The 26,516-nt window shown below is 42.8% G+C and overlaps 1 protein-coding gene across 2 annotated transcripts in view; it reads left to right on the top strand.

Moving 5' to 3' along the window:
* RTF1 (RTF1 homolog, Paf1/RNA polymerase II complex component) overlaps positions 1 to 26,516 on the top strand; it is a 44,406-nt gene that overhangs the window by 3,138 nt on the left and 14,752 nt on the right. Inside the window, exons 1-5 of one of the 2 annotated variants that reach the window (XM_019551201.1) lie at positions 7 to 117; positions 3,391 to 3,501; positions 13,001 to 13,148; positions 15,036 to 15,240; positions 24,385 to 24,499. In XM_019551201.1, the coding sequence (XP_019406746.1) occupies positions 40 to 117; positions 3,391 to 3,501; positions 13,001 to 13,148; positions 15,036 to 15,240; positions 24,385 to 24,499 (657 nt within the window). In that variant the 5' untranslated portion in view covers positions 7 to 39. Of the gene's footprint in view, positions 1 to 6; positions 118 to 3,390; positions 3,502 to 13,000; positions 13,149 to 15,035; positions 15,241 to 24,384; positions 24,500 to 26,516 lie in introns of those variants that run through there. The other variant, XM_019551203.1, reaches the window with a different exon arrangement.

Genomic DNA, 26,516 nt, shown 5'->3' with positions numbered 1-26,516 from the left:
CCGCCCGCCTGCCGGGCCTGCGGCGCTGCCGCCTCCGCCATGGTGAAGAAGCGGAAAGGCCGCGTCCTCATCGACTCCGACACCGAGGACAGCGGCAGCGAGGAGAACCTCGACCAGGTGCGGGCGAGCGGGCGGCAGGCCCGGCGCGGGCCTCGGCTGCTGGGCGGCCCCGGCCCGCTGGGCCTAGGGCGCGGAGCCCTGCCCCGTCCCGGGCCCGGGAGGCGGTGGCGGCGGATGCTCCTGCTGTCCCCCTCCCCCACCTTCCCGGTTCCCGCTGCCCGGCTGTGGGGAAGCGGCTCCCTCGTGCGCGGCCCCGGCCGCCTCAGAGAGGGGTGCCGCTTTACCCCCTGGCGGGGACTTGCTTTGCCCCGTTCCCTGTGGCACCGGGCCGGGCCGCCCCATACCAGCGTGGCTTGGGTGACTGTGAAGCCTCTGGGGGCGGCCTGTGCCTGCGCCTGCCCCGGGGGAGAAGCTGTCAGTGCCGAGGGGGGTGGGGAGGGAGGCTCCTGCCCCAGTGTCACTTGAGCCAGAGTTGCCTCCTGTCACACAGACCTTCCAGCAAGGGGTGAGCAGCCCAGCCAGTCTCATGTCTCTCAGCATCCCAAGTAAACTTGGGCCTGTAGCAGGTTGGGCCTTTCTCCGTGGTGAACTGCCTTAGAAACTGTCTTGCCTGCCAAGAGCATGGGGAATCGGGCTATACCTAGGCTGGGATGCATAGGGGCTGGCATAGGCCAGAGAATGGGGGGGTGATCTTGTACCCTGTGCTTCCTCTGCAGCAGGTGAAGCAGTAGGTGGTTGCATTCCTGTCCCATGGAGAGCTCTAGGGAAGCTGAGCCACAGCAGCTCCCACCAACTGGACTTGGGTAGCAGAGAGGGGAAGCTTGGTTTCTGTGATGCATGGATTAACTAGAGAAGGAGTCAGCTGTAGTAGCCCAAAGTCAGGGCAGAGCAGCGCCTTGTAGACTCTCTAGTGCAGAGAGGCTAAGCTTCCCAAAGCAACTCAGAGATGCTATGAAGGGATGTAATTAACTGTGTTAATGGTGGTACCCTACCCTGCCTTTCCGTGACTCAATTAGGAAAGCCTCTGCCAAAAAGAGAATTGGAGGATGGTTGGCCTCTGCCTTTAGCAGCGTGTTGCATTTTAGAAGCTCAAGGAGGGGGACCCTTACAATACCGGTGTGTTAAAAAAGAAAATGAGGAAGGATAAGTAGGGTAACAAAAGAATATTGACAAGGTTAAAAGAGAGCATAGCTGGTCCAAGGTACTACATAAGAAAGCAGTCATGGGAGTGAGGTGAGGGTGCCATTTAGCCAATTTGTTGCAAGTGGGGGGACATAGTTCTAACAAAGACTAGGGATCTGTGCCTCATAAGGAGATGCCTTTCTAATGTTACCGGCCTGCACAGAGAGACCTGATAAATCCACTTGCCAGTGGAAGCTTTCCTGGTGAGTTGAGGTCTAAGTCATCTGCAAAATTTAAACTCTTATTTAAAAAATGAAGTACCAACCTCTGGAGCCGTGAAGATTATCTTCCTGTTTAAGACCGATGAAAACCATGTTAGTGTTGTCATCCCAAGACGGTAGCAGTCCCCATGTGATTAGGTGGTCTCTGATAGCTTAAACTTAGCAGAATCATTTTTTTGTGATACTTGGAAGATGCTGAAATGTTTTACTGATGCTTTTCATAATCCTTTTAGCAACAATGAAACTCCAGAATTCTTTTAGATTCTGGTGAATGTTTGAAAAAGTTGTGAGCAGCAGCAGGTAGTGAAAATGTTCATGTGATAGCAGGGCACAGACAGCAGAAGTAAGGGTAGGGCAATGGAGACCTTTCATCCTTGCAGCAACCAGTAGAAGAAACAAAAAGGGAAGATTTGACACTGCTGACTTATTTCTAGATACCTACAGGAGTTGAAGCCCTCTGTACTATGGTAGGAATCCCATCACCCTGCCTAGCTTAGTTGCAGAGCAGGGCAGACAGCAGAGTTGTCCATCAGGGATGTTGCATCTAGACCCTGATAGTGGATCCTTTGATTTTAACTTTTTTTTTTGGATATGTCTTGCTAATAGATGCAATCTTCTAATAGTTGGTATCTGGTGTGTTGTTTTTTTCCCCCAAGTCTAGTATTTGGGGTGTGCTCACTAATACTCTGAACTGGAGGAGAACAACTGCTTAATTTTAGTCTTCCAGTCTAGTACCTGTGATACAAGTGTCTTTATATGTTTCATTGTAGTTTTGAGATGGGTAGAAAAATGGACAGACCTGTTTGGACTCTGTTAAAGGAATAGTCCAGTTAGGATGTGTAAATCACTGTCTCAGGCTTTAAAATAACTTCTGTAAAAGCATATAACTACAAAAAGTGAGACTACTCAAGGATCATCTACATCTGAATAGTTAGAGTGGTGTTTCTCAACTTTTTAAGAGTCAGAATGTCCCTCAACAACTTTTTAAAATTTGGCAGCACCCTTGATTGAGAACCAGTGTTGTACTGTGAAGGCCTCCTTGCGTGCTTCACAGCCAGGTGCTGCAGCGTGCTTCTTGTATTGGGGTTTTCTGCAGACAGGAATGGAGGCATGACTAATGAGTTTTATACCCTTGGAAAAACTCCTCTGTGCTCTTGGGGCTTGGGAGAGCGGGGGTTGGTCTTGCCTGCCCTGGGTGTCCTCACACCCAGCTCCTCCAGCCAAGTAGTGCAAAGAGCTGCTGCAGACCAGCCTGACTCTCCTATCTGAGCAGTGTAGACTGCTGCAGGCCAGATGGTTAAAGGGCTGCTCCATAGCTCAGCATGACCTCTCCAAATGGGCCAGAATGCACACACTTACCACAGTCCTTCCCAGTCTGACCTCACATGCTCCTTATGGAAACAGAGGGGTGCAGACAGTCCCACGTTTCTGGTGCATCTCTTTGCAGGGGGAGCACATAGAGTCAGACCAGGAAGAGCCCAGACTCCAGCTGCTGTTGCTTCCCCACCTGCCTCTGCAGATGGTATATGGTGCATATTGCCCTGGCAGTGGCAGCCCTGCGAGGTGCTCCCAGTTATAATCACTGAGTTGGAGGCAGGTGGTCTTTGATTGCGTGCCACTCATTGCCTTCCATGTCTGAAACAAGTAATCCAGCTGTGAAAGTGGTTATCCCTCACATTGTGTATCTTTACAAAGTAAACTAGTAGTAATATTTGGCATTTAGGGCTTGTCATCTTGAAAACCTATTCCCAGCTTTGATCTGTAATAAGTATCTGTGTGTACCATGTAGAAAATTCAACTCGCACTGACTGGGAGACATACTGCTTTTGGAAAGCACTTGAATACTATTGAGGGATGCAAATGTAAGAATCAATATTGGTCAACCCAGTTTTTTGGCTTTAAAATAAGCATGCGTTTTTCACACTAGGAACTCCTGTCATTGGCCAAACGGAAACGCAGCGACTCTGAGGAGAAGGAGCCACCTGTGAGCAAACCTACAGCATCTTCGGATTCTGAGACCTCAGACAGTGATGATGAGGTGGGTTTGACATGTCGTAACTGACTTGCTACAGGTTGTTTGCCTGGGAGGTCCAGCATTAGCAGGAAGAATATTGTCACTACAGTATTCTTTGAACTACTGTGTATAGATTGCTGGTTTTGTAAAGGGAAGCTGGTTTCTGAGGCACCAAGAGGAAGTGGCTTCCAAAATAATTCTTTCTTCTTTTGGGATTAAGCAAATACCAAATTATAATCATATGTTATGTATACTGACAGTTAAGTAGAAAATTAATCGATTACTTAAACAGTTTGTGGCCTTCCTGCATAGAACAGGTGCTCTCACTGTATGATAATTCTGCAGCTGAGAGAAGTGGAGGTGCTTCAGTTAGAGCTGCCTGAGAAGAGGGGTGGATTTAGAACTGAGGATAATCTCTGTGGTGGGCACTAGCTTTTAGAACCATCTGCCCTTGTCTATACTGTGTAAAGAACTTCAGCCTGAAGTAGCCCAGATGCAGCAATCACACACTGGAGGTGTAGAGCACACCATTTTATCAGGGCTGTTGAGGAAGGGGAGGATGGCTGCAGTTCAGCAAAATATTTCATATCTTTATTGCTCTAAGGGTTTGGCTCTTTCTGTTTAGTCAGGCCTGGCTGTTGGACTTGTTTTAATCTGTCCTTTACTGTCTAGGGATCCTAGAGCTTGGGGTAGGTGTTCAATTTAGCTTTATAAATTGAAACAAATGACCCACTAAGACAGAAGAATGCACCTTCTTTATGCACTAGCTGAATAAAATATTCTGTTGAAACGTTACAGATGGCTTTGCAAACCTCTTGCAGATGGTGGGGTGAGATAACTCATTCTACTCTTAAGAAGTTTCTGATGAAATTTTTGAATACTTCTTTAGGCCTAGGGAAGAACATCTTAATCTGAAAATCAGTAGCATAGACCAGTGATAAGGAGCCATTCTCTCAAACTCCCAGGAGTTGGTACACAGTTTTTCCAGCAAATATGAATAAGAATATGATTGGCTATAGTTCATCTGCTGAGACGTTTAAAAAGATTGATTATTGAAGCTGTATTAATGTTAATGATTAAGAAGAGGAAAGGCTGATGTTCTCATGCTGCATTCCAGTGGCTTTATATCCTATTTAATACCTTTAAGAGCTACAGAGGAAAAATGCTATAAAATAATTGGGTATTATTAAGTCCGCTTTTTTTTTTAACCTTTTGGTACAGGTAGTTATGTACTTTATGATTAATTTGTTCTAAGCCTGTTGGAGTTCATTTTGTGTATACATTCAGATTTTAAGTCTGGTATATTTCTTGAATAGGAAAAAAAATCTTCCAGTTCACGATCTTTCAGATTTTCCTGTCACTTTACACAGGTATCTGGATTTAGTTTTTGGACACCTGTATATAAAAAACAAAAATTAAATGGGGAAAGAAAATCTCTGTTTTGTCTGTGTTCTCAAACTTAATGTTGAAACGTGGCTTTGAACTGCCTCATTTCTACAAACCTCCGAATCCAGTATGTGCAAAATAGGAAAAGATACGTGTATTGCAAACCTCCAAGGAAAACAGTGAACAGTGCTGTTTTCACCTATGTCAGTTTTAAAATTGAAGTAGATGCATCTGATACACAGTATGCTATTGATGCATCTTTATCATTGCAGTAGATTTTCTTTGCATGAATACAGGTTCTGACTTAAAATGTCTTGTATGTAGCAGAGAGAGAACCTTAGTAAGAAGGTAACCATGATAAATACCCTTAGCTTCTCCTGCTGAATTTTTATGCAGTCTTCAGTGCTCAAATCTGCTTTCTCTTTTGGGCAATTATCCAGTTTCAGGTGTATTACCTCCCTAGATTTTTGTTTCTGCTCAGAGTAGGTGTTGCCATAACTTGTTCTTTTGGCTTCTCAATTTGGGTGAGAACAGTGCCTCATTGGTACACTAATGGAGTTGCCTCAAGACAGGAAGCCTTGAGCACTAACAGCTTGGTGGCAAGCCATAATGAGTTAGCTGAATTGCACTAATAGAACATTTCTTCTGTTGTGCTTGGTGGGGAGAAGGTTGGCCTGGGTTGCACCAACAGCAGTGCATGGTCATTTCAGGGCCTCATATCTTAAGGAAAAGTTGCTGTATCACTGGATAGGATATGTATTAGAAGGTGGCAGAAAATCTGTGTTGTATATCTGAGGATCCAGTGCTAAAAATCCCATTATTCCTCTTGTGGCCTCTTCTGAGAGTGTGCACTGTTTTCAAACTATAGAAACATAAGAACAGATGAACTGCATTGCAAGCTAGTTAGTGTATTAATAGAGAAACACTCAACAGATCTCGAACACTGAGGGTTTTGGCTGTCAGTTAAAACACCTGGGGTAGCCCTTCAGTGCATCAGTGGGCAATAGCAAAGGTTAATGTTGCATTAGACATATCAGCAGCTGTGTTTATGGCAATGGCTGCCCTTACATAGCAGTTTATGGGCTTTAGTGGCCTGCTGATATATGATGATGATGAGACGGCCAGGTATGATGGAACCCAGATAAATCAGAAGGGTTTGTCCTAGACCGCCTTTGGTCAGTGGATCACTCATTCCAGGTCTGAGCTACAAATGTGAACTTTTGGGATAGATTTGTACTGCAGAGCTGTGGTGATCAGCAGTGCCTGGAGAGTGTCAGGAAGGCCATTTTCCTGGAATCGGCTGATTTAAGTCTACATTTGTAGAAACTGCATACCAACATATGACTTCTTGGTTTGGGGTTCTCCCTCCCCCTCCTCCCCTCATAGAGAAGGGAATAGCCATAATCATCTGTACACTCACAACCTACTTGTCTGTTGCAGATCAATTTTAGTGTAAACTCCAGTCATTAGGGCTGCTGTGCAGGAGGCGTGTTCCACCATGGAAAAGTTTGTTCTGCACATTAAGACTTGCAAAACCTAAAGATAATATTGACGTCTTCCCATGGATGGGGTTCCCCAGTTGCCTTGGAGACGCGTTCCCAATCCAGTTAGGCCTCATCTTTCCTAAATAGGAAGGAGTTCTTCTGTTGCATCTCAAAGTCTTGTTGATCATTACAGCTGGTTCATTCACATTAATGCAGGTCAGCCTGGAGAAGGATTTGGTGCTAGAACGTTTGGCCACATCTGCCTGTTAGCCTTAATGAACAGAGGGCAGTTTGCTAGAACTCCTGTTAATCTTCCTCTTAATATCATGAGCATCCCTCCCCTTATCCTTGGGATCCCTGTCTACCCTCTGGTGTCATGGCTGATGAGACCTGATGCTGAGTGATAAACAGGATAACAGGGGAAAAAAAAAAAAGCTGTTGCCTTAAAAGTTGCAAACTGATGATAGAATACATCTTTGGGAGACTTACAGCTGCATTTGTGCTGGTATGCTGGAAATGGATGAAGAGTATAAAGCTAGGTGTTATATAGTGGTATTCCACACATCTCTGAGAACCAGATTGCTACCTCCTAGCCCTCTGAGACGTACAGTGGGGAGGTAGGCATGATGGTTTGAGTGGCCAGTGTTCTAGTCACTCCTCAATGAAAGCCCCCAGAGTCACCTGGACTGGGAAGACTTGGGAGTCTGTCTAGAGAAGTGTAAACTTCTAAGTCTCTGTTTGGATTCTGGATTTGGGCAGCCAAAATTTAACAAGCTGAAGCCTGGGTACACCCTTCTTGCCTTGGGAATTCATCTGTCTCTTAAGGTCAGTCTACGCATGTTTTCTGCATGCTTCCCTTGGGTTATAACATTGAATGCCTAGGCCTACGGGCCTGCGCAGGTGACCTCTCTCTGTAGGGACTTCTGCTATACGTGCTTTCAAGTTCTTGAAATGTGAAGCTGCTTGGTTTTTAGCCTTAACAGCAGTGTATAGCTTTGTAGGCTGCTTGCTTTTGCTTGATTTCCACCCCCCAGCTTTATTAAGGTACAACTATTGACAACATTTAAAACAATAACGTTTTCTTTAAATGAGAGAGAACTTTTATTTAAGGGGCAGCAGAGAATACAAGTGGAAAACAAATGGTGGGACCTGGGGCAGATGTGTAAGAATGCAGTGAACCAGGTTGTGGGGATGCTGGAAGACTTAATGTTGCACTTGTATGAGCAATATGAATTGTGTTGGGGGTTTGGAACTTCTGAGCTTAGTAGGAGGGGAAGAGCTTGGAGAAAGGACAACACGAATATCCTATTCTGTGTGCAAGGTGGGATTGGAAGGGTCAAAGCTGTTGGATTCCCACTGAGTGCTCTTTTTTTTTTTTTTTTTGTCTGACTCTTTGGAGACCATGCTACTCCAGAGCTGTTGATAGCAGCACCCAAATGTTTTCTAACCCCTGGAAACCCAGGAGTGGTTGAACCTGTAATGGACACAGCTGCTGTTGGTTTGAGGCAAAGGATGGGGAAGATAGAAACAGAATGGTGGTCACTGTCTCTATCACTGCAGATGATCTTAGTGAGTGGCCTACAGGGCCAACCTCATAGGCTAGGTGAGTTAATTGCTGCATCTTCTGGAGCTGTACCAGATATTGCTCCCCCCACTTCCAAATTTCCGGCCTGTGGGCTCACCATAGGTCCAGAAATCTGCTACCCATCCTGCCACCATTAATTGCTGTGGCAGCTGCTGCTGCTTGCATTTCATCAACATTACAGAACTCTGTGGAGCCCTGCAGGCTTGATTATGTGGCTCTGTGGGCTGAATCTGGCCTGCAGGTTGTATCTTGGTCACTTCTGATCTTTGAGATTTCCAGCATTAAACACTGTATCTGGTTCACAAATGGTTGTTGTTCTTGACCAGCCCAAGAGTTTCCTTGTTTATGCCAGCTCTTTGTTCTGGTTGAAGCCCTTCTTAGCCAATATCATGCATGCTTTTTCTTTTCTGGTATTCTCACCAATCATCTGTTGCTTTGCTGTGTTTTGCTGGTGATTGCAGGTTAATCTAACATTTCCTCTTTGCTGTACTTCTTGCAGGTTCTCAAAGTTTGCTAGATGGTGGACCACTGTCTGGAGACTGTAGGGGTCACCTTAGAAAGCAAGAAACTAAGCAAATGCTGCTGCTGCTGCTGTTTTTCTTGTTTTGGTTTTCATAGGCTGGGTGCATGTGCCCCCTCATAGTTTCATAGTAACTAATGTCAGGAGGGACCTGAACAGATCATTTAGCCTGACCCCCTGCCGCAGGCAGGAATGAATGCTGGGTTCAGAAGACCCCAGACAGGTGATCATCCAACTCCTTGAATTTGCCCAAGGTAGGGGCTAGGATCACTTCCCACTTAAGTTTTTTAAGATGCTATTTCCAGAGTGTTTCTTAATCTTGATAGATTTGGTGGTCGTCTTTCATCTTGACTCCTATGCTGCTTGCTTTCACCCTTGCAGAGAACCTAAAGCTGTGATTTAATGACAGGCTTTGGGGTTGCCTGTTGCTTTTCCACCCCATTGGGGTCCCCTGTTACTTTTATGGTGCTGATTTGGGAGTAGTGGAGTAGGTCAGGGTTTGTCAACTGAGCTGCTGCTTTATGCTTTGGCTTTGTTCCTGACTGGCTTGGTTAGGAGGTTTGTCTTGCAGTGTGAAGGAACTGTTTTGAGGATGGGCAGGTGTCCTATTGCTCACTTTCTCTGGTGTGCCCTTTGGCTTGACCCTACTTTAGTGCTATGGCTTGTTAACCGAGGGTGCTATTGGTTGGGTAGGGAATGATTTTTAGGCATGTTGGGAGAGGTTGGTAACTACAGGCATCTCCTCAGTCGTTAAAACACTGGAGGATGTCTTTCTGCTCAGCAAGACAAAAAGCAAAGTCAAATCTCTGAAAAGGTCAAGGGAGTTAAGCATTACTGTTAGTGACACCATTCTGGTCAGAGGTCCAGTATGAATGGAGGTCCAGGAATAAGGCAGCCCTGCCCTGAAATGTGAAGCTTGCTAAAGTGCCTTCTGAATCTCAGGTTTCTTATCTCTTCATTGGAATATGCTCTAGGTTTACTGGGCTTATAGATGCTTTTCCACAGTGGTTGAGGTTCTGTCTGCTTCTGGGGAAGGTTTTAGTGATATTGTCTTCTATATCCGAGTAATTTTCATAGCTATTAATAGTAGTCTGCTCTAGGTTTTTGGGGAACTTGTAGCTGATTTTTACAGTGTTAGAGAAAAACTTGTGAACTGATTATTCTGGTCCAGTTTTTTGTCACTAAGTTACCTTAAGGTTCATTGCTCAGTACAAAGAGCAGCACTGTAGAATGTTGCTCTGCACTTATTTTTGAATTTGCTGTTTTGGAACCTTGTGAGGCTGGGAAAAATAGCAGAGTGGCGTGGCAGACAGGTGTAAAGCAGTGAAGAGGACTTGGCTTGAAGCGTGAGAGAAGTTGTGTGGATGTAGTTTTCAGCAGCTGTGATCTTGAACACACATGGGGAAAGGAAGTGGAACATGGAAGGAACATTGCTTTTCAATTACAATGGTAGCACCAGCAACATAAATAAAAGCCAGTTGACCTCTAACTAAGCATGTGTTGATAGTTACAGTGACAGCATTCTTCTTGGCAGGCTGGTGTGCTGTCAAGAGTGTTGGTCTGGCTGGCAGGAGGTATAGTCTTTGGGTACCCTGGTACCCGGCATATGGACTCTGAATCTGATGTTCATAGTCTCTCCATGCTAGCTTCTGTTTTGTCATGAATTGGGACTTGGTGCTAGTGGTGTCTCTTGCCAAGATCCTGTCTAGCTCTTCATAGTATGGGGAGGTGGTTTGCCCAGTACCCAAGAGGATGTGGTTGTCTATGGTGCCTTTTAGGTTCTCTTTCTTTAATGTGTGTGGCTGTGTACATGTCTTGGCTTTGGCCGTTTTTTCCCCAGGGCTGGCTGAGCTTCAGCTTCACTCAGTAGTGCCAGAGATGCCTTGACTACGGCATGTTCACAGAAAAGCAATACAGGCAAGCTCTGAAGGTGGTGATTCCTAGACTGTCTGTGCAAGACGAAAAAGAGCTTTGTCAAATATCCAAATACAAACTGGAACGTGGTATCGAGTCACTGTTCCTAGAACAGTAGAGGCTACTACACAGATAAACAGAGTAGCCAAGTCAGAGGAGGGCACAAAGCAATATGGGAACACAGCTGGCAGTCTAATAGGTGATGTAGGTGTGTGGCGTTGTGCATACCAAGTCTTTCCTGAGAGATTTTGCCTAGGTTGATATTACCCCAGCTCGTAACCAGTGTAAACTTTTCTGGTTTAGGATAGATTTAAGGGGTTATCATGTAGTAGTCCTTGGCTTTTATTCCTAGTCCGGTCTGTTCAGGGAAGTTTGTAAGAGACATAGCTACTTGGTAACCAGTGCATTGTCTGCTGCAAATGTCTGATTTCAGCTGAGCTGTATCAACATTTTGTAAGTTGGAAATGAGAGTGACGGAAACTATTGATTCACTTCCTTTTTGCTGATTTTTAATAATCATGTTATTTTGGGGGTGAGGGGGGAATCCTGTGAAGGAATTACAGAGTTGTTGCAGGTTTCTGGCATCTGTGAATTTAAGTGAAATTTGTACACGAATGCTCAGAGCATGAAGTACATTGACTAGCAAGGTGCTTCTACCATCTGTCAAATTGCACTATTCTAGGGTTTTTAGATATCGTTAATATTCATAGTAGTTCCTTTGAGGTGTTGAGATGAATGTGTTTCTGCATTGGTTTGAATTTGCAGTGCTTGGAACTTGATCTATATTACTCAATGTATATTATTTTTGTTTTACAGTAGAACCCTGTTATTTTTGTATCTGGGTGTTACTGCAACCCTTTTAGTTTGCATCACCTTGCTGATTTAGGAAACTGCATAGCTGATCAGAGAAGTAACACCCTTAAAAATAAAAGCTACAGTAAACGGCTGGAATACTTCAGTGGTCCTGTGTAGCAATTTGCTGTGGCTCTGTATGTTCCCTTTATACTTTACAAACCTTTATTTCTGCAGAGGGGTTCAGAACTTCATCCTACAAAGAACCTGGTTTCTTTTATACTATCATTAAAATAAAAAGATCAGTGATGGGTCCTATCTTGCAATATAATGAGAAAAGGGACAATTTTAAGGGGTCACTTATAAGAGGAGAATGGGTAGGACAGTGCTAAATAACTTCCATTTGTGGATGCAGAAAGGAAAATAAATGTAGGTAAGAGAGAAGCACAGCTACTTAGCAGACTCTGTTGAATGTCTGCTGGTACCTTGAAGGCAAGGAGGCATTCTGAGAACACTGGCAAAGGTGATGGAAGAAAAAGAGTGAGGTACTCTTGCTGTCCCTTATCAGGAAATCAAATTGATCAAAGCTGTCTGTATCCTGAGGAATTTGGAAAGTTGGGGTTTAGAAGAGCTAAAAATCATCTTCATTTTGAAAGAGGAAACCGGTAGTTGAGTGGGAATGATGGTGACTGTTTTTGAAAAAGTGACTTCAGATGTTCCAGTTTGGTTTGATTCAAGCTAAATGCAAATTATGGGCATCTTTAAATTGGGCAGAGTTAGAAGACCTTGAAGGTGTGGTAGTAAAATAAGTTTTTAAAATGTTAAATCTTTGGAGGTAAACAACCTTCTTTCACATCCAGTAGGAATTTCCCAAAGCACAGAACTCCTTGAAGCTAGTAAGGGACCATATAAAATTGAGAGAATACTCCTTTATTAAATGATCCTTGAATATTCTGTTTGGTCTATCAGTCATTGTGACTAACTGGACAGGAAGAAATAGAAGAAAGCTAATTGGAAATGACATTATAAACACTAAATTGTTTCCTGGTAGTCCCACAGTATGCTAGATGTTATCTGAGCCTCCAAGGTATAAATTCCCTCTTCCAGAAAGCTTATAGTCCAAGAATATTAGGAACAGAAAAAGGATGCTGAGGGAATATGAAGGCTAAGACCTCTAAATAGAAAATGTGGAGAATTAATGATCCCTCCTGCAGTTATTAGTGTGCCTCTTAAATATGTGAAGTATTTTGTGTTAATATACTGTTTCCTGCATTAATCTTTGAGCAAGAAGAGATGCACTCTGGACAAAAAATGTCCGTCTGTTCTGTCTACTTCTAGTAGAAGGTGTTTTTTTGCAAAACTGTCTTTATTGCTTGCCCTTTGTGAAATTTGAAGTATGTTGTCTGAATAAATCTTATTTGGAAACAGCCATCTTTTTTTTCTGTTGAATAACAGGACACTAAGGAGGTGTCCAGCTATATTTGTAATATTTGTTTCCTGGGAAAATGTCCTCCGTGCTGTCAGTTTCTGTAGAGTTTTGTTGCTGTTCATTTTTTTTTTTTTTTTTTTTTTTTTTTTTAGCCTTCTTGACCCTTATTTAAGTGTGTACTGCCAACTGGTTCATGTTGCTAACTTGTGAAAACTTATGACTGGCATTTATATGATGGATCCGGTTAGATGTATATTCTGTTTGTTTCACTCTCCCTGAAGCACTGGTTTCCAGTTGTCGGGTTTATTGGACTGCTTCTTCCAAGTTTGTGCTGTGGTGAATTTGGATTATTTTTTAGGGTAAGGTTTTTCAGTGCCTGTCTCTCAATTTGTTCCTTTCCTCTTACTTTGCAGTGGACTGTTGGGGGTTCCAAAAACAAAAAGAAGGGAAAAGCTGGGAAAGCAGAGAAGAAGGCAGCTATGAAGAAACAGACTAACAGAGCTGCCTCTTCAGGCAGCTCAGATAAAGACAGCTCTGCTGAGAGCTCAGCACCTGAAGAAGGTAAGAACATGTAGGCAGTAGCTCATAGCACTACTCAATTAAATGACCATTTTTTCCATGTTTAATGCAGTTAACTGAACATCCAGAATACCCAAAATTGTCTCCATTTTTTTCTCAAGTATTTGTTTTGTGCTTCTAGTATTCTGGAAGGTTTTCCCAGTCAAGTAATTTCTAAATTTGTCACAGGCTTGAATCTCATCTCAGACTGCATGTAATTCAGTATACAGCATGCTGAAAGTACTTAATACAAATGCAACTAAATGTTACATTTAACATAAAATATTAAAGCTAATTTAATTCTCTGCTTTGAGTTGCAGAAACTAGAGATGGGGGAGATCAGAGGGTTCCCCTCACTCCCTTTTTAGCTTTTTCAGTTTGCTTTATCCCTACATTTCAAGCCTTATCTTTAGTTCTTCCTCATTCCTTGCTCAGACTTCCATATAAACCTTTTCTTTGACTTTCATAGCAGGTACTGTGCTTTATGGGGAATGTTCAGTTATGTGTTCCTAATTATTCTTGTATGTTATGTCGTCATTTTGATGCTGTTTTTCTTGCACTTGTAAAGTGAAAGTGTCTCATTTTAAGTATTTGTGGAAAAAGCTTCTGACATAGGAATAAGCAAGTGGGTTGTTTAATCTAGTATCCTTTCTCAGACTGTTGCAAGTACCAGAAATTTGAGTGGAAGGTGCTAAAATTCACATTAATACGAACAAAAAACCTTTTTAAATCAGTTACAGATATCAAGACACATCTTGCCCACTGTGAACCTTAAAAGCATGAATATAAGTTTAGGGAGAAGTCTCCTATATTATTTATTGCCTGTATTATTCTTATAATAATGTTGATTATTCCCCCCCCGCCCCCTCAGGGCAAAAAAAAAAACCCTCATGGGTTACCAGCTCTGTTTTCAACACATAGCAATAAGCAATACCCTCCCTACCTTCATCAGACACTCCCTCCAATTTAAAACCTGAACAGTAATGTTTGCCAAAATTAAAGCAGAATACTTTCTGGAATGTGAGAGATACCAGGCTATTAACATTGAAATATAGGTAGTATTTGGGATCATCGCATCAGGGACTTGTTTGCTGTTCTCGCCTGTAACTGAAGTTGGTTTGCAAAGTGATAGGAGGATAATGAAAGTTTGCCATCAGGGCAGGTGAAATGTTTACATATTTTGTTCGTTCTCCACTAAAATAACTATCCCTCAATAAGGACAAGTTTTTCTGCTTAGACTGTGCAATCTAAAGCAGAGATTACACAGTAACATTGTCATCCAGATGCAATACTAGCATATCAGCTGTAATGGTGGGGAAAGTTGACAGTGTTTAGTATATCAGCTTCATGTTAGGGTGGTGAGAGGAAGATTTTAAAATACTGGTTCCACCTCTAAGTGGTGGTGTTCTTCTTAGCAGATGTAGAATAACGGATGAGGCAGAAATTGACTCCCAAGTATTTCCTTTTGCGAAAAGGAGTACAGAGATGTTGCAACTAATTAAAAAAACAAAAAACTGCTAAGACTTTTGATAGTCTTATAATTCAGCATTTATAACCTGATTTGTACCATACCCACATCAAACATTCAAGTACAGGGTCCTGCTTAACAATTTGTTAATCCTGCATTTCTGAACAATTAAGTGCCATTATCAAAATTAATTTTTTGCTGCATTCATAATTATGATGTTGCTACTGCTCTGCTCCTCCACAATACTTAATTTATGTTGAGTTCTTGGACTGCATGATATCTTGTAGAACATGCTTGACTTTCATTCAGAAGCAATAGCATGAAATAAGAATAATGGAAGACTAATGTTTCACATCCCTTGTCATCTGAGCAACTTTAGTTTTACCCCAGTTCAGTGCAACTGTCCTATGGTTTGATTTCAGGTGAGGTGTCTGACTCTGAAAGCAACAGCTCTTCCTCCAGCTCCGATTCAGATTCATCCTCTGAAGATGAGGAATTCCATGATGGCTATGGAGAGGACCTTATGGGAGATGAGGAAGACAGAGCTCGGCTAGAGCAGATGACAGAGAAAGAGAGGGAGCAGGAACTGTTTAATCGGATAGAGAAGAGGGAAGTGTTGAAGAGAAGGTGAGATGATGAATTACTGGTTGTATATCTTAACTTGGGTAGAATGTGGCATGGATTATGATATATTAAATCAAAATTTGTTAAGCTACCATCCCAATTACACTGTTGAAATCATACATTATAGAGCAACATCAACGCAGCAGATTTGCATAACCGCTATATTTTGTCTTCTGTAAAACTCATATGGAAAAAGAAATAGAAAATACTGCATGGTCCAGGTGACAAAGCAGTGCTGGAAGTCTTTAAATGTTGTAATTGTTGCTTCTGTCAGCTGTAGCTTGCTGCCTTGATATTACACTAATATCTTTCTGTATTTAAGATATTTTTAAAAGGGAAAAAAGAGGAAAGAACGTGAAAGAAGAATCACTTGGAATTTTTGCTGACAGGCTTAGCAGTTGATAGACTTTCTCATGTAGCACACTACATGAGTGTAAAGCAGTGGAGCAAAGGAATTAAACTTGGGGAGTTATGTTAAGTAAAATTATTGAAATGTAGGCTATTATTCATGATGGAGGTGAAATCATTCTAGATCAGTGATTCTCAACCAGGGTCAACCCTGTGGTGTCAACAAATCTTTTGAAGGGTACTGTGAGGTGTTAGCAGATGAGCAGATAAACTAAGTGCATAAGTGCAGGCTAATGCTTGTTGCAGCCTGGATGATGCCATATCGTACAGCCAGGCCCCTCTGCAGGAAAGCGAGCTCTGTCATCTCTAAATTTGTGGCTTGAGTGGCATCCAGTTTCAAAAACAAAAGTTACAGAGGAATGCTTCAAGTCCACTGAGTGGTGCCTTGAGTCCAAAAAGGTTGAGAACCACTGGTTTAGATATTAGGATAGAGCACATCTCTATAAGAAGCCACAGCTGATCTCTGGGTGCATCCAGACAAACACGGACACTTGTTTCCCTGGGGACAGGTAGAAGTGACACTTGTCCCTGGGTTACGCCTGTGCCACACACACTCTGGCACATGGCAGGTTACTCTGGGTGGGGTGAGGGATGCTGAAGCCAGCAACTATGCTGAGGCCAGCTGCCTTACCTTGGGGCCTCGGGGAGCTGCAGCCGTGTAGGGAAGGCTGGCTTGCAGCTGGAGCGTGGCTCTAGTTTTGGGTGGCACACGGTGCTACCACATGCATTACCCCACTTTTTTTAAGCATGGGCTTTTTTGACCCTGGGATCTCGGGTCAAAAACCTCCCCCTGTGCTGCAAGGTAGCAGTGCAGAAAATGCTTGCATGTGTAGTGTATAGCACCACAGACGGGTCTGCAGCACCATATGCCACGCATCTGCACTCGTTGGACGTGGCCTTTGAGTCCGATTCACTTAAGGGAGATCTACCATTTCTTTGAAAAGTCACTAAAGGAAGAAGGGCTTCTGAAGTAACCTGCCTTGTTTTTCCTTCACAGTAGGAATTCATTTCTTGGGGCAGTCTGTGGTGTGACTGGTTTTTATATAGACTGGCTGCTTAGTCAGGGTAGAAGTGCACACTGGGGATTCTGTATGTGTTTGTGTCTAACTTTTTTGGTATTTACCCCTAAGACCTCTTTGGGAGTTCTGTTGCTTGATTGCAGAGGAGTCTTTTTTGTGGTAAACAGTCCATAACTTCCAGAACTGAAACCTGATTTCAGTGAGTTTACCTTCTGCCTACCTCCACTCATAGGTAGGCTGCAATCTCTCTATCACTCTTGAGCAAGAAGAGGTCTAGTTAGAGAAGGATAAAAATAGCAGCAATCAGTTGTCTGGTTATAGCAGATCAGGGTCAACAACGATCCTTTTTCCGCAGTACTGAGGTATATAGTGAGTTGTTAAATTTCCACTGGAAACAGGCTATACAACTACATATGCACTCAGTCTGTTCCAGCAATTCCTGTGTGCATTAATGAAACCTGATTGCTTTACTACACTACTCTGTGGGTTTGTGGCCAATGCACTGGAAATCATGTCCTACACCAGTCAAGACAAATTGGGGGTTTGAGGCAATAGGGTTTCTTTTTCATTACTTATCTTTAGTGTTATGCATTTCTCTAAACATTTGTTGTTTACTTCTGGATATATTTGGCAATTACTATTAAAGCTTCTGCTTTAGATGCTTCTTGTTAGACAACCAATGGAGAAAAGCATCACTTTCACTCCTGTACTTAGTAAATGAAGAAGTTAGTTAACCAGAGGATACATCAGGTTTTTACCTAATATGTGGTGTTGGGTACCGAGATTTTTTTTTTTTCCCTGAAATGCTTGTGAGCTACAGAAAAGGAAAAAAAAAAAGGAAGCTGTGGATGGGATGACAAGGGTCTTGAAACTGCAAATAGGAGGAAGGGAGCTGTGGAGGAAGCATCTGGAAATTGTCTACATAAGCTACCTATGCATTTATAGTCAATTCATTTAAGCTGCACAGAAGCTGGAAACATTTTAACCATCTACATTTTTAAACTTTCCACTCTGCAGTCTTCCATGGGTCTCCTACCATTCTTTTTTACCATTTTTTCCCAAGAGGTTGTTTCCGGTTAATTTATCTTGTATACTACCTTATGGCGTATATCTTTCCTGTCCTCCTGCTATTTAATGACGATATTTGTTCTCTCAACTTTTGTGTAAGATAGATTCTCCTCCCCCCCACCCCCCGTGTTTCCTAGTTGCTTTCCCCATCCCCTTTTCTCTTTGTATAAAAGTTGGACTTCTGGTCTATAGTTAATGCTGGTATGATCAACTATCAAATTACCAGTGTGTACCATAACTATGGCCCAGCCTGCCCTTTTCTAGATCCTAGTTTGTAACTATTTCTTCCAAAGTCTTCTCTGATCTGTTACTTTCTTAAAATAGTTCAGGGGTTGTGTTCTATCCAGTCTATATTCCTAACTCCGTTCGCAGTCCTGGAATTATTGGATGTTTCCTCTAATGCAAATGGCAAGAAAAAAAGAGTCAATTTTAGATAGTCACCTCTGTGCCTGAGTTGAGATTAATAAATTCGGACTCTGCAGAGGGTAATACAAAAGGAAATGAGAAGTTACTCGGCTTACAGTAACTGGAGTTCGAGATGTGTTATCTGCGTGCTCATACCACTGGGAGTTGTACATACAGATCACAAGCTTGGAGACTTTGGCAAGCAGTACCCCTATGGAGCACATGCATCCTACCTCTCCTTGTGCTTTGAACCAAGGGTATATGTGGTGATGAGCACCTCCTGCACCTCAGTTTCTTCAGCTGCAGAATCCAGATGTGCAGGACTTCAAAGAAGAGGGGAAGATGGAGACACATCTTGAACTCTAGTTGTAAGGTAAGCAGTTTTTCTCCTTCAAGTGATTATCCATATGCACGTTCCACTGTGAATAACTCCTAAACAGTGTCCAAGGACAGGATTTCAGACATTTGAGAGCACAGTGACTGAAACAACACTTTCGCAAATGCAGCGTCTGATCTGAAGGTTTTGGAGATGGCTCAGTTTTAGTGAGCTGCTTTACAGATTTCAGCTTTGGGATTGTTGCTAAACAATGTCATAGAAGCTACCTGAATGATTGAATGAGCCCTGGTTGCTGAAGGATCATTTACTTCGGCTGTTTTGTAGCCTGGCTGTATAATTAGAGATACACTTGGAGAATTTCTAGCTGGGAACTGCTATATCCTTCATCCTTTTTACTGGACCTAAGAATTGTTGAGGAGACAAAAGGTATATAAATAGCAGGTTCAGGCTTTTCTAACATCCATAATGTGGAGTGACGCCTTGTTTCTGGATGAGCAAGCTTCAGGAAAAGTATCAGATGGTGGATCTGATAGGTGGAAATACATGATGGCAGGAACTTGGGATGAGTTATCAAGGACACTTCATCTAGACTGAATGCCATATAAGAGGGGGCTTCATCATCCCTGCTTGGATCTCCTGCACTTATCACTAAGGTGATAACAGCCAGAAATGCTGTCTCCAACCGGTATAGAAAGGAACATGGTAACAAATTCAGAGGGTTTCAATAATCTGTTATGTAAATTACTTAAGTCCTATGTTGAGATTTGGATCTCATTACTAGTAGGAACACTTAAGTTTTGTGGAATGTCTGCTCTTCCAAGACTGGATGGTGAGCCTGGGGTCAGGTTTCTTTGTTTTGAGAGCTACAGGAATAAATGCTTCACATGGAGCATAGAATGTTCTGTGCCACTAGGCTAGTAATCCGACCCATTTGGCCAGGAAGCTCCATCTTGTAATGCTCCATTTGCTGTTGATCAAGATATCTGTAGCTGGGGAAAAGCAGGATGCTGTACACTTTAGCTATCCAGCTTTCATTCTGAAAGGTGAAGCAAGTCAAGCTCTGCGTGTAGTATGCTTTCCTTGTCTTGAGAGTGTTTGCAAGCTCTTGGGACTGAAATGACACTAGAACTGCTTTGGCTTCCATGTGGCAGGATGAGATTGGCTGAATATCACTTGACTGTCCAGTGCATTATGAATTCAAGTGTAGAGCAGCTCTCCTGTGGCATTAGAAAGACACAAAGCTGTGATTCTGAGCTAGAACCTGGCATTTCTTTTGAGTGGCGGGTCCTGAGAGAACCTCATTTTGAAAACAAGATCTATAGAATGAAGTTTGATCTCTTGTTTATGGTTTGGAGAAAAATGTCTGCTAAGTCTGACCAACTCATCTGGAGGGCAAATATTTATGCAGAGAGAGATATCCAAAGTTTGTTCCAGTCCATAGCTTGATATCTTTCTCTATGCAGGCATGTTCTTGGCCAGTTCTGTCAGATCCTGGTACCTGTCTTGAGGAAAGTACATCAAGGATGGTCCCAATGAATGTAAAAGGATGTTGTTTCATTTGCATTTGTCCTTAGGAGGCACTGAGCTTTTGTAGATATCTGTAGGTCTTCCCTTCACCAGTTGCTTATCTAGAAATGCTATGCTGAACTATTATTCTTCCTTAAGTAGACAACTACTAATGGAAGGACCTTTTGCAAAAAACTTTGGAGCTGTGAATAGACTGAATGGGTAGGTCCTTGTACTGAATTTTCGACCTACTGTGAATTGTGGGAATGTCCTATTTGCCGATATGGTAGCAGTGTGAAAGTAGGCATCTTAAAGATCTAGAGATTCAAACCAAACTCGCCTGTGGTTCTGGGAAAGAGATTCTAATGCCTAGTTATCACCATCTTGACTTTGGAGCTTGAAATCTTAAATTTAAATTAAATTTAAGCTTCCTTGGATCCAGGATGGGCCTCTTATCAGTGCTGTTGGGGAACTTCTGTGGCCCTACAGAAATGAATGAGGATCTCTTATTGTGGCAAGCACTGAGATGACTTTCAAGACCCACTGGTCTGTGGTAATACAGACTTCAATCTGAATGAATTTGAACAAGACTGTTCCCATGTTGTATAATGTGGCCTGGAATCTGTGGAGGAGGCTCATACTTCACTGAAAATAGCTGCTTCTGTCTGGTGGTGGAAAAAGAACAACAGAGCTGCCAAAGACGCTGCTTATTGCCTATGAAAACGGATTCTTCAGAGGTGGTTCAAAGGCTTTCAGTGAAAAGATTAGGAGGCAGTTGGAGCTGTAGTCTTCCGCATGGTGTAAGGAAGTTGTATTTTGTTTAGGTGCCAGTATGTAGACTGTGGAATGCTGCCCTTGAGTCTTTTAAAGTACATAGTACCTTGACAATCTTGGTCCTAGCCAGTTCTGCACTTAGATGGCAGGTCTTTGACCACATTTTGGACTTCCTGAGGGAACCCTACAGCCAAGATGGTAGCTTCCATGTTGATGCAGGAGCCACATATCAAGATGCTATCAACTATATCCAAGACTATCTGGCAAGTAGCTTTTTGCTGGACTTCTGATGTAACTTTTTTGGCTCGGCAAAGATATTCTCTAGGTTCCAGTATTGTGATGGAAGAGAGTCTCTTGTAGTCCTGAAACTCGCATTTTGCCAGCAGAGCTTAGTAGTTCATCCTGACCTGGAAGCTTGCCAAGTTCTCCCCAGTAAACAGTTTTGCTTTTCAATGTGTTCTTGTTTCATCTGACCTCTTCATTTGCTGCTATAAAAAAACATTGTGGGGTTGAATGGGATGTAAAAACATCAGCCCCCCCATAGAAAGAAGGAATATTTTTTGTCTACCAGAAAATGTGGTGGGCTGCATGTGGTTGGAGTCTGCCACTCTGTTTTCACTGCTTCCATGATGAGAGAAGGGCTGTCTTCTAGCTAATCCAGTATATCCTCCAGTTTATGCATCATCTGTTCCGCTCACTCTGCCATGCCAATGTAACTGTACTGGTAAGGAGCTTGGACCTAGAGGCTGGGTATCATGACCCTGAGAAGGTGACTCATTCCAGTAGCTGTCTCAATGATCCCATCTTCCCCATGGAATAATCAAATGTACAGAGGGAACACTCTACATGAGTACCAGTGAGTTCTGAACTATGATCATCATAAGACTATGACCAGGAAGGTCAGGGAAATAACTCCATAGATGATGTTAAGATTCTGGTACTGTCAGATTAGAATGGAGAGTAGCAATATTTTCTAGTTTCTGTAATGCCGACTGATGCTACTGTGCTGCTTACTAAATTATTACCTGTTGTCACTTGAAGTGGTGGACCAGAAGGAGGCTATAGGGGAGGAGGAGACCTCATTGAGGTGCACTGCTGTGTCGTGTAGAGGCCCCAGTGCCAGTGAAGGTGCACCTTAACAAGCAGATTTGGTGCAGATAAGTTGAAGGATGATGGAGGTGGACACTTGGTGTGACTGCATAGTTTCTGCAATACTGTGGGCACCAGCTCTTTAATTTGAGGGTTTTGTGTACTTGAACTTGCCTGGAACCACAGTCTTGCAGGAGATGTGCAGATTTCCTTATGGAGGATCCTTTAGTTGGAGATCTACCCCTTGAACTCTTTGCTTCTCCCTCACCAGTTCCCATTCTTGCCCAACAAGGTTCTGATAAGAACCTTTAAGGCAGAAAACTTGTACTGGCACTTTGTCTCCCTGGCAGGGAGTCCAAAGGGGTCTTGGGCTCCTGGACCTGAGGTCAGAGCCACTTCTCTCCAGAGCTCAGGAGAGAGAACTATAGTCCAGCTTCCCCGTCTTTACAGATCTGGGAGCTGAGAGAATGCTGTATGGAGTATATCTCTGATACAAAAGATTGATCTAGGCAGGGATAGTCCCATCACAGGTGCAAAACATATATGAAATGTTTTTTTCTTAAGAATGAGCACAATCTTCCAACAGGCAATAAAAGGAACACTATAGCTAGTTATCTACCAAAATAATTTTAGCCAGGCCTAAACCCCAAAAGTTGTTGAATGGATAGAGGAAGATCACAGTTGAGTAGGCAACTTAAAGTTCCAGTTGGAGATAGCTTCAGTCAGAGTTGGCAACCCTATTCTGGGAGAATTTTTTTTCCTTAAAGGTATTCTAGGAGACTTTTTTCTTAAAATATCCTATTAAAATCTCACAGCTTGCTTTCAATAGTCACCGGGAGATTGATGCTGATTCCAGTAGACTCCTATCCAGTCCAGGAGGGTTGGCAACCATAGTTGGAGATGGGGGGTAGTTGAGAGGATCTTGGTGTGGGAAATACACATGATCCATTATGTCTTCAGTTTTGTACTGAGAGTCAGTTCATATGCATACTACAGTGGTGCTAGCCAAAATTTTCCCAGCTGAAGTGCATAAGGCTCATACGTACCCATTCAGGATTGTGCATGTGGACTGTCATTCAGAGGAACCAGTCTTGTGTAATCTGTTCCTCTCCTTTCCTCCTCCCCCGCCCCTGCCCCCCTCCCTTCTGAAAATGGGAAGCCCCATTTCTGGCAGGCCTAAGCTGTTCAGTGACCAGCTGCTTCTTTTTGTTTCTTGACCTTTCATCTTATGATGAGATGCATTGCATTGTGAGCGGGATGCTGGGAGATGTTACCTTGAGCTAGTAATGGAAATCTTAATAGTGTCTTGGAAGCTGTGGCTAATAGGTAGCAAGTGATATCCTTGTTGAAGAAGGAGAGGCCTTTCAAGACTCAGTGGGTGACAGGGAATTTCAGACTCCTTATAAGGTAGCAGAGACTTCATTGACTGAGCAGTGGGATTGGGATTAAGTTCTTGTCTCCCATCTTTTCAGTAAATGTAAAATGGATTTACTTGGCTATTTTCCTTCAGAATGCATTACTAAGCATATGTCGTAGCCTCTCCGACAGTTAAGTATTCCAGTGAGCATACTGATTTGATGAGGGCCCAGTCCTACAAACATTTTGCCATGTAACTGGAGTGGAGAGGACTTTATCTGAACAAAAAGATCTCGATGCTTGTCTTTAGGAACAGATGAATATCAACCTGAGGATAAATTGTAATGTATGGGAAGGCTCTCTGCAGCATTGATGCTGTGCGGGTGAATGTTGAGGTCATACATATACCAAATTTTGGTTTCTTTTTTTCTCTCTGCTTTTTTTTTCCACCACTGCAGACTCAGCTGCTCTGCTCCAGAACACGTCTCCTTTTTCTCTGCATGCTTCTACTCTCAGCTTACCATATATTTAAACTGAAACTTTACAGTAGTTTTTTTGGAAAACTAATTAATGTTGTGGGATAGCTTCCTGTTTTCTGGCTGTTTTACAGTGTTTACCATGAGTTTTAGTACTGTAATCAAGTTTGAAATGCAAATGTAGAACATTTTCACTTATGTATGCTTTTTTCTGGTTCTGTTGGAACCACACTTTAAGCCGGAGAGTTCAGCGCCAAAGCTTGTATGTAGTACTTGCAGAAACATTTGCAGGCTTTGGGCCTTAAGTTATCTCAAGAACTTAATTACATGCAGGCACTATTTTGTAACATAATAAATAAGTCTGAAAATTCAAACAATGTTGCAAACTCCTGGAAAGGCAAAAGTGGGATCTTATATATTTGAGAGAGAGCTCAAACTGTTTTTCAGTTGCTGATTCTTACTAGATTTCTGTACTCTCCTGCTCCATTTCCTGCAGTTCAGCTGTTTTGATTGCATATCAGAAGTCTTTAACTTTATTTGCTGTTTCAGTGATTCCAAGATCAAAAAATCAACTTCTGTCATAAAACTTCCCCTCTTTATCATTTTTAATGCTCTTAATATTGGGTGTTGTGACCCTGCCTCTTTTGTATGCTTCACAAAATTTTCAGTCATATTTACCTCCTTTCTTCATTTTCTCTTTTTATGCCAGATTTGAAATAAAGAAGAAACTTAAAACAGCGAAAAAGAAAGAGAAGAAAGAGAAAAAGAAAAAGCAAGAGGAAGAGCAGGAGAAAAAAAAGCTCACACAGATCCAGGAATCTCAGGTAGTGTACACAACAGATTCTTGCTACTTAGTGGCCTTTTATCCTAGGGATAAATACCACTTCATATCCCTGCTATCCTTCCAAAAAATGCCCTAACATGGCCGTTAGGTTGGGAGGAAGGGGAACTTATTTCTTTTTGGCCTTTAAAAAAAGAATGCATTACCAAACAGGTAATATTTTAAGGTGTGTGAATATATACATTGTGAATAGTTGCCATATATAAATAATTTGTGTGTGTGTGTTCACATGTGTAAGCAGCTGTTCACAATGTATTATAAGGGAAAGAAGACAAAATCAAGCTGCATCTGTTGTGATACTCTAATAAGGTTTTTTTAATTGTTGCTTAATTATTCTGTTTCTGAATGACTCTTTTTTGCACTTCTTTATGTAGAAGCTTGTCTGAAATTTTACACACTTAGTCTTAGGCCAGGAGTGAACTTTTTAAAGAGAGTTTGACCCCAAACACTTAAGCCATTTTTTAAAAGAGTAGAAAAATACATTTGGTCTTTAATGTGTTCCTAGTGCCTCAGTGGTATAGAGTAGATAGAATCTTTTGAAGTTGGTAGAGATGTAAGCTGGTCTGCATCACAGTGGCTTTCTGAGGCTCTTAAAAAACAGTCTCTGTGGTGCTCACATTTAATGAGAACGTCACCTTCAAGTCTTAAAATTGCATGCATATGTGTTATGTGGGCCAAAAGCAGGGTGCAGGGTTCTGTACAATAATTTGTGCATATGAGAAATAATTTGTGTGTTTGGTATCCCTGCATTGATTGTTGGCATTTCTTGCCTCTGGGTTGCGGAGAGAATTTTAGAATACTTCTATCTCAGGTTTTTCTTTGTTTCTTTCCTACAAAAAAAAAAAAAAAAAAGAAAATTGACTTTATTATTGTTAAGAATAGAACCTTTTTTTGCCTGTAGAGCCTCATCTCTTACCTGAGTAACACCATGTGTGATACAGTACATATATGCTGGCATCCAGGTGCTAGGTGGCAGAGCCATTTGATTATATTTTCCTGCACTTTTGGCCATTCATTTAACTCCTGCCAAATATGTTTCCCCCTCGGGGCTAGTGCTTACATTCTGGAATTCTGACCTGGTTCACACAGCTACCAGTCCTTCTCCATTTTTTTTAAAGGCCTGATTTCTCCTCTACCCCCTTCCCCCTGCCCTCCTATTTTGCCTGTACAAAAAAGTAACAGCTCTCTGAAGTATGGACTGGGGTGCTCAACCTCCAGCCCACAGGGCAAACGCAGCAGGCAGTCTTGGAACCTGGCCTGGGGGCTCTCCCTGGGTTGGGAAATTTGGTGGTAGGGCAGCAAAGGCAATACTGCCAGCGCCTAGGGCCAGTGTCACATACAGCTGATGTCGCGCATACCAGAACCAGTCCAGGGCTTACCCTGGAGCCGACATGTGGCATACACTGCATGAGGTGTCTGCAGTGGACCAGCCCCGCGCATTGGCTCCAGTGAATGGGGCTGGTCTGTGGGTCCAGTCCAGACTGGTCCCAGAACCAGCACTCAGAGCCAGTCTGGCAGGGTGCCTCATGCAGTATACATCTCAGATTAGCCCCCTGTGCCACATGCAGTGCAATCAGCGAGTTTATCCACATGCAGCACACAGGGCACACACTGCAGGCAGCATCTGTGCCAGACTGGTCCTGTGTGCTGGCTATGGCACACAGGCAGGGTGTGTGGGCCCATGCTGGTCCTGGAACCACCACATAACACTCATTCAGGACAAGCGCTGCTTGCAGCACATGCTGAACCATCTTCACATGCATTTTGTGCTATGCCACATGTGGCACATTGGGTTGGTCCAAGACCTGTGGGCCAGATCCTAGGGCTTCATGAGCCAGATCTGGCCTGTCAGCTGTATCTTTGACATCCCTGGCATAAACAAAACACTTAGTATCTGGTGTGATAGAAGGGTTTTATACCTAGGTAAGACTATCTTAGTCTGGTCAGTCTGTCATGATTTTGCCCCTGTGGAAGTGGCCATCTGACTCTTTTTAAGTGAG

This window comes from Crocodylus porosus, unplaced genomic scaffold (genome assembly GCF_001723895.1).
Source record: "Crocodylus porosus isolate Cpor-Errol unplaced genomic scaffold, CroPor_comp1, whole genome shotgun sequence".
Taxonomy (NCBI): domain Eukaryota; kingdom Metazoa; phylum Chordata; order Crocodylia; family Crocodylidae; genus Crocodylus; species Crocodylus porosus.
This window is presented reverse-complemented; position numbering and strand designations above follow the sequence as displayed.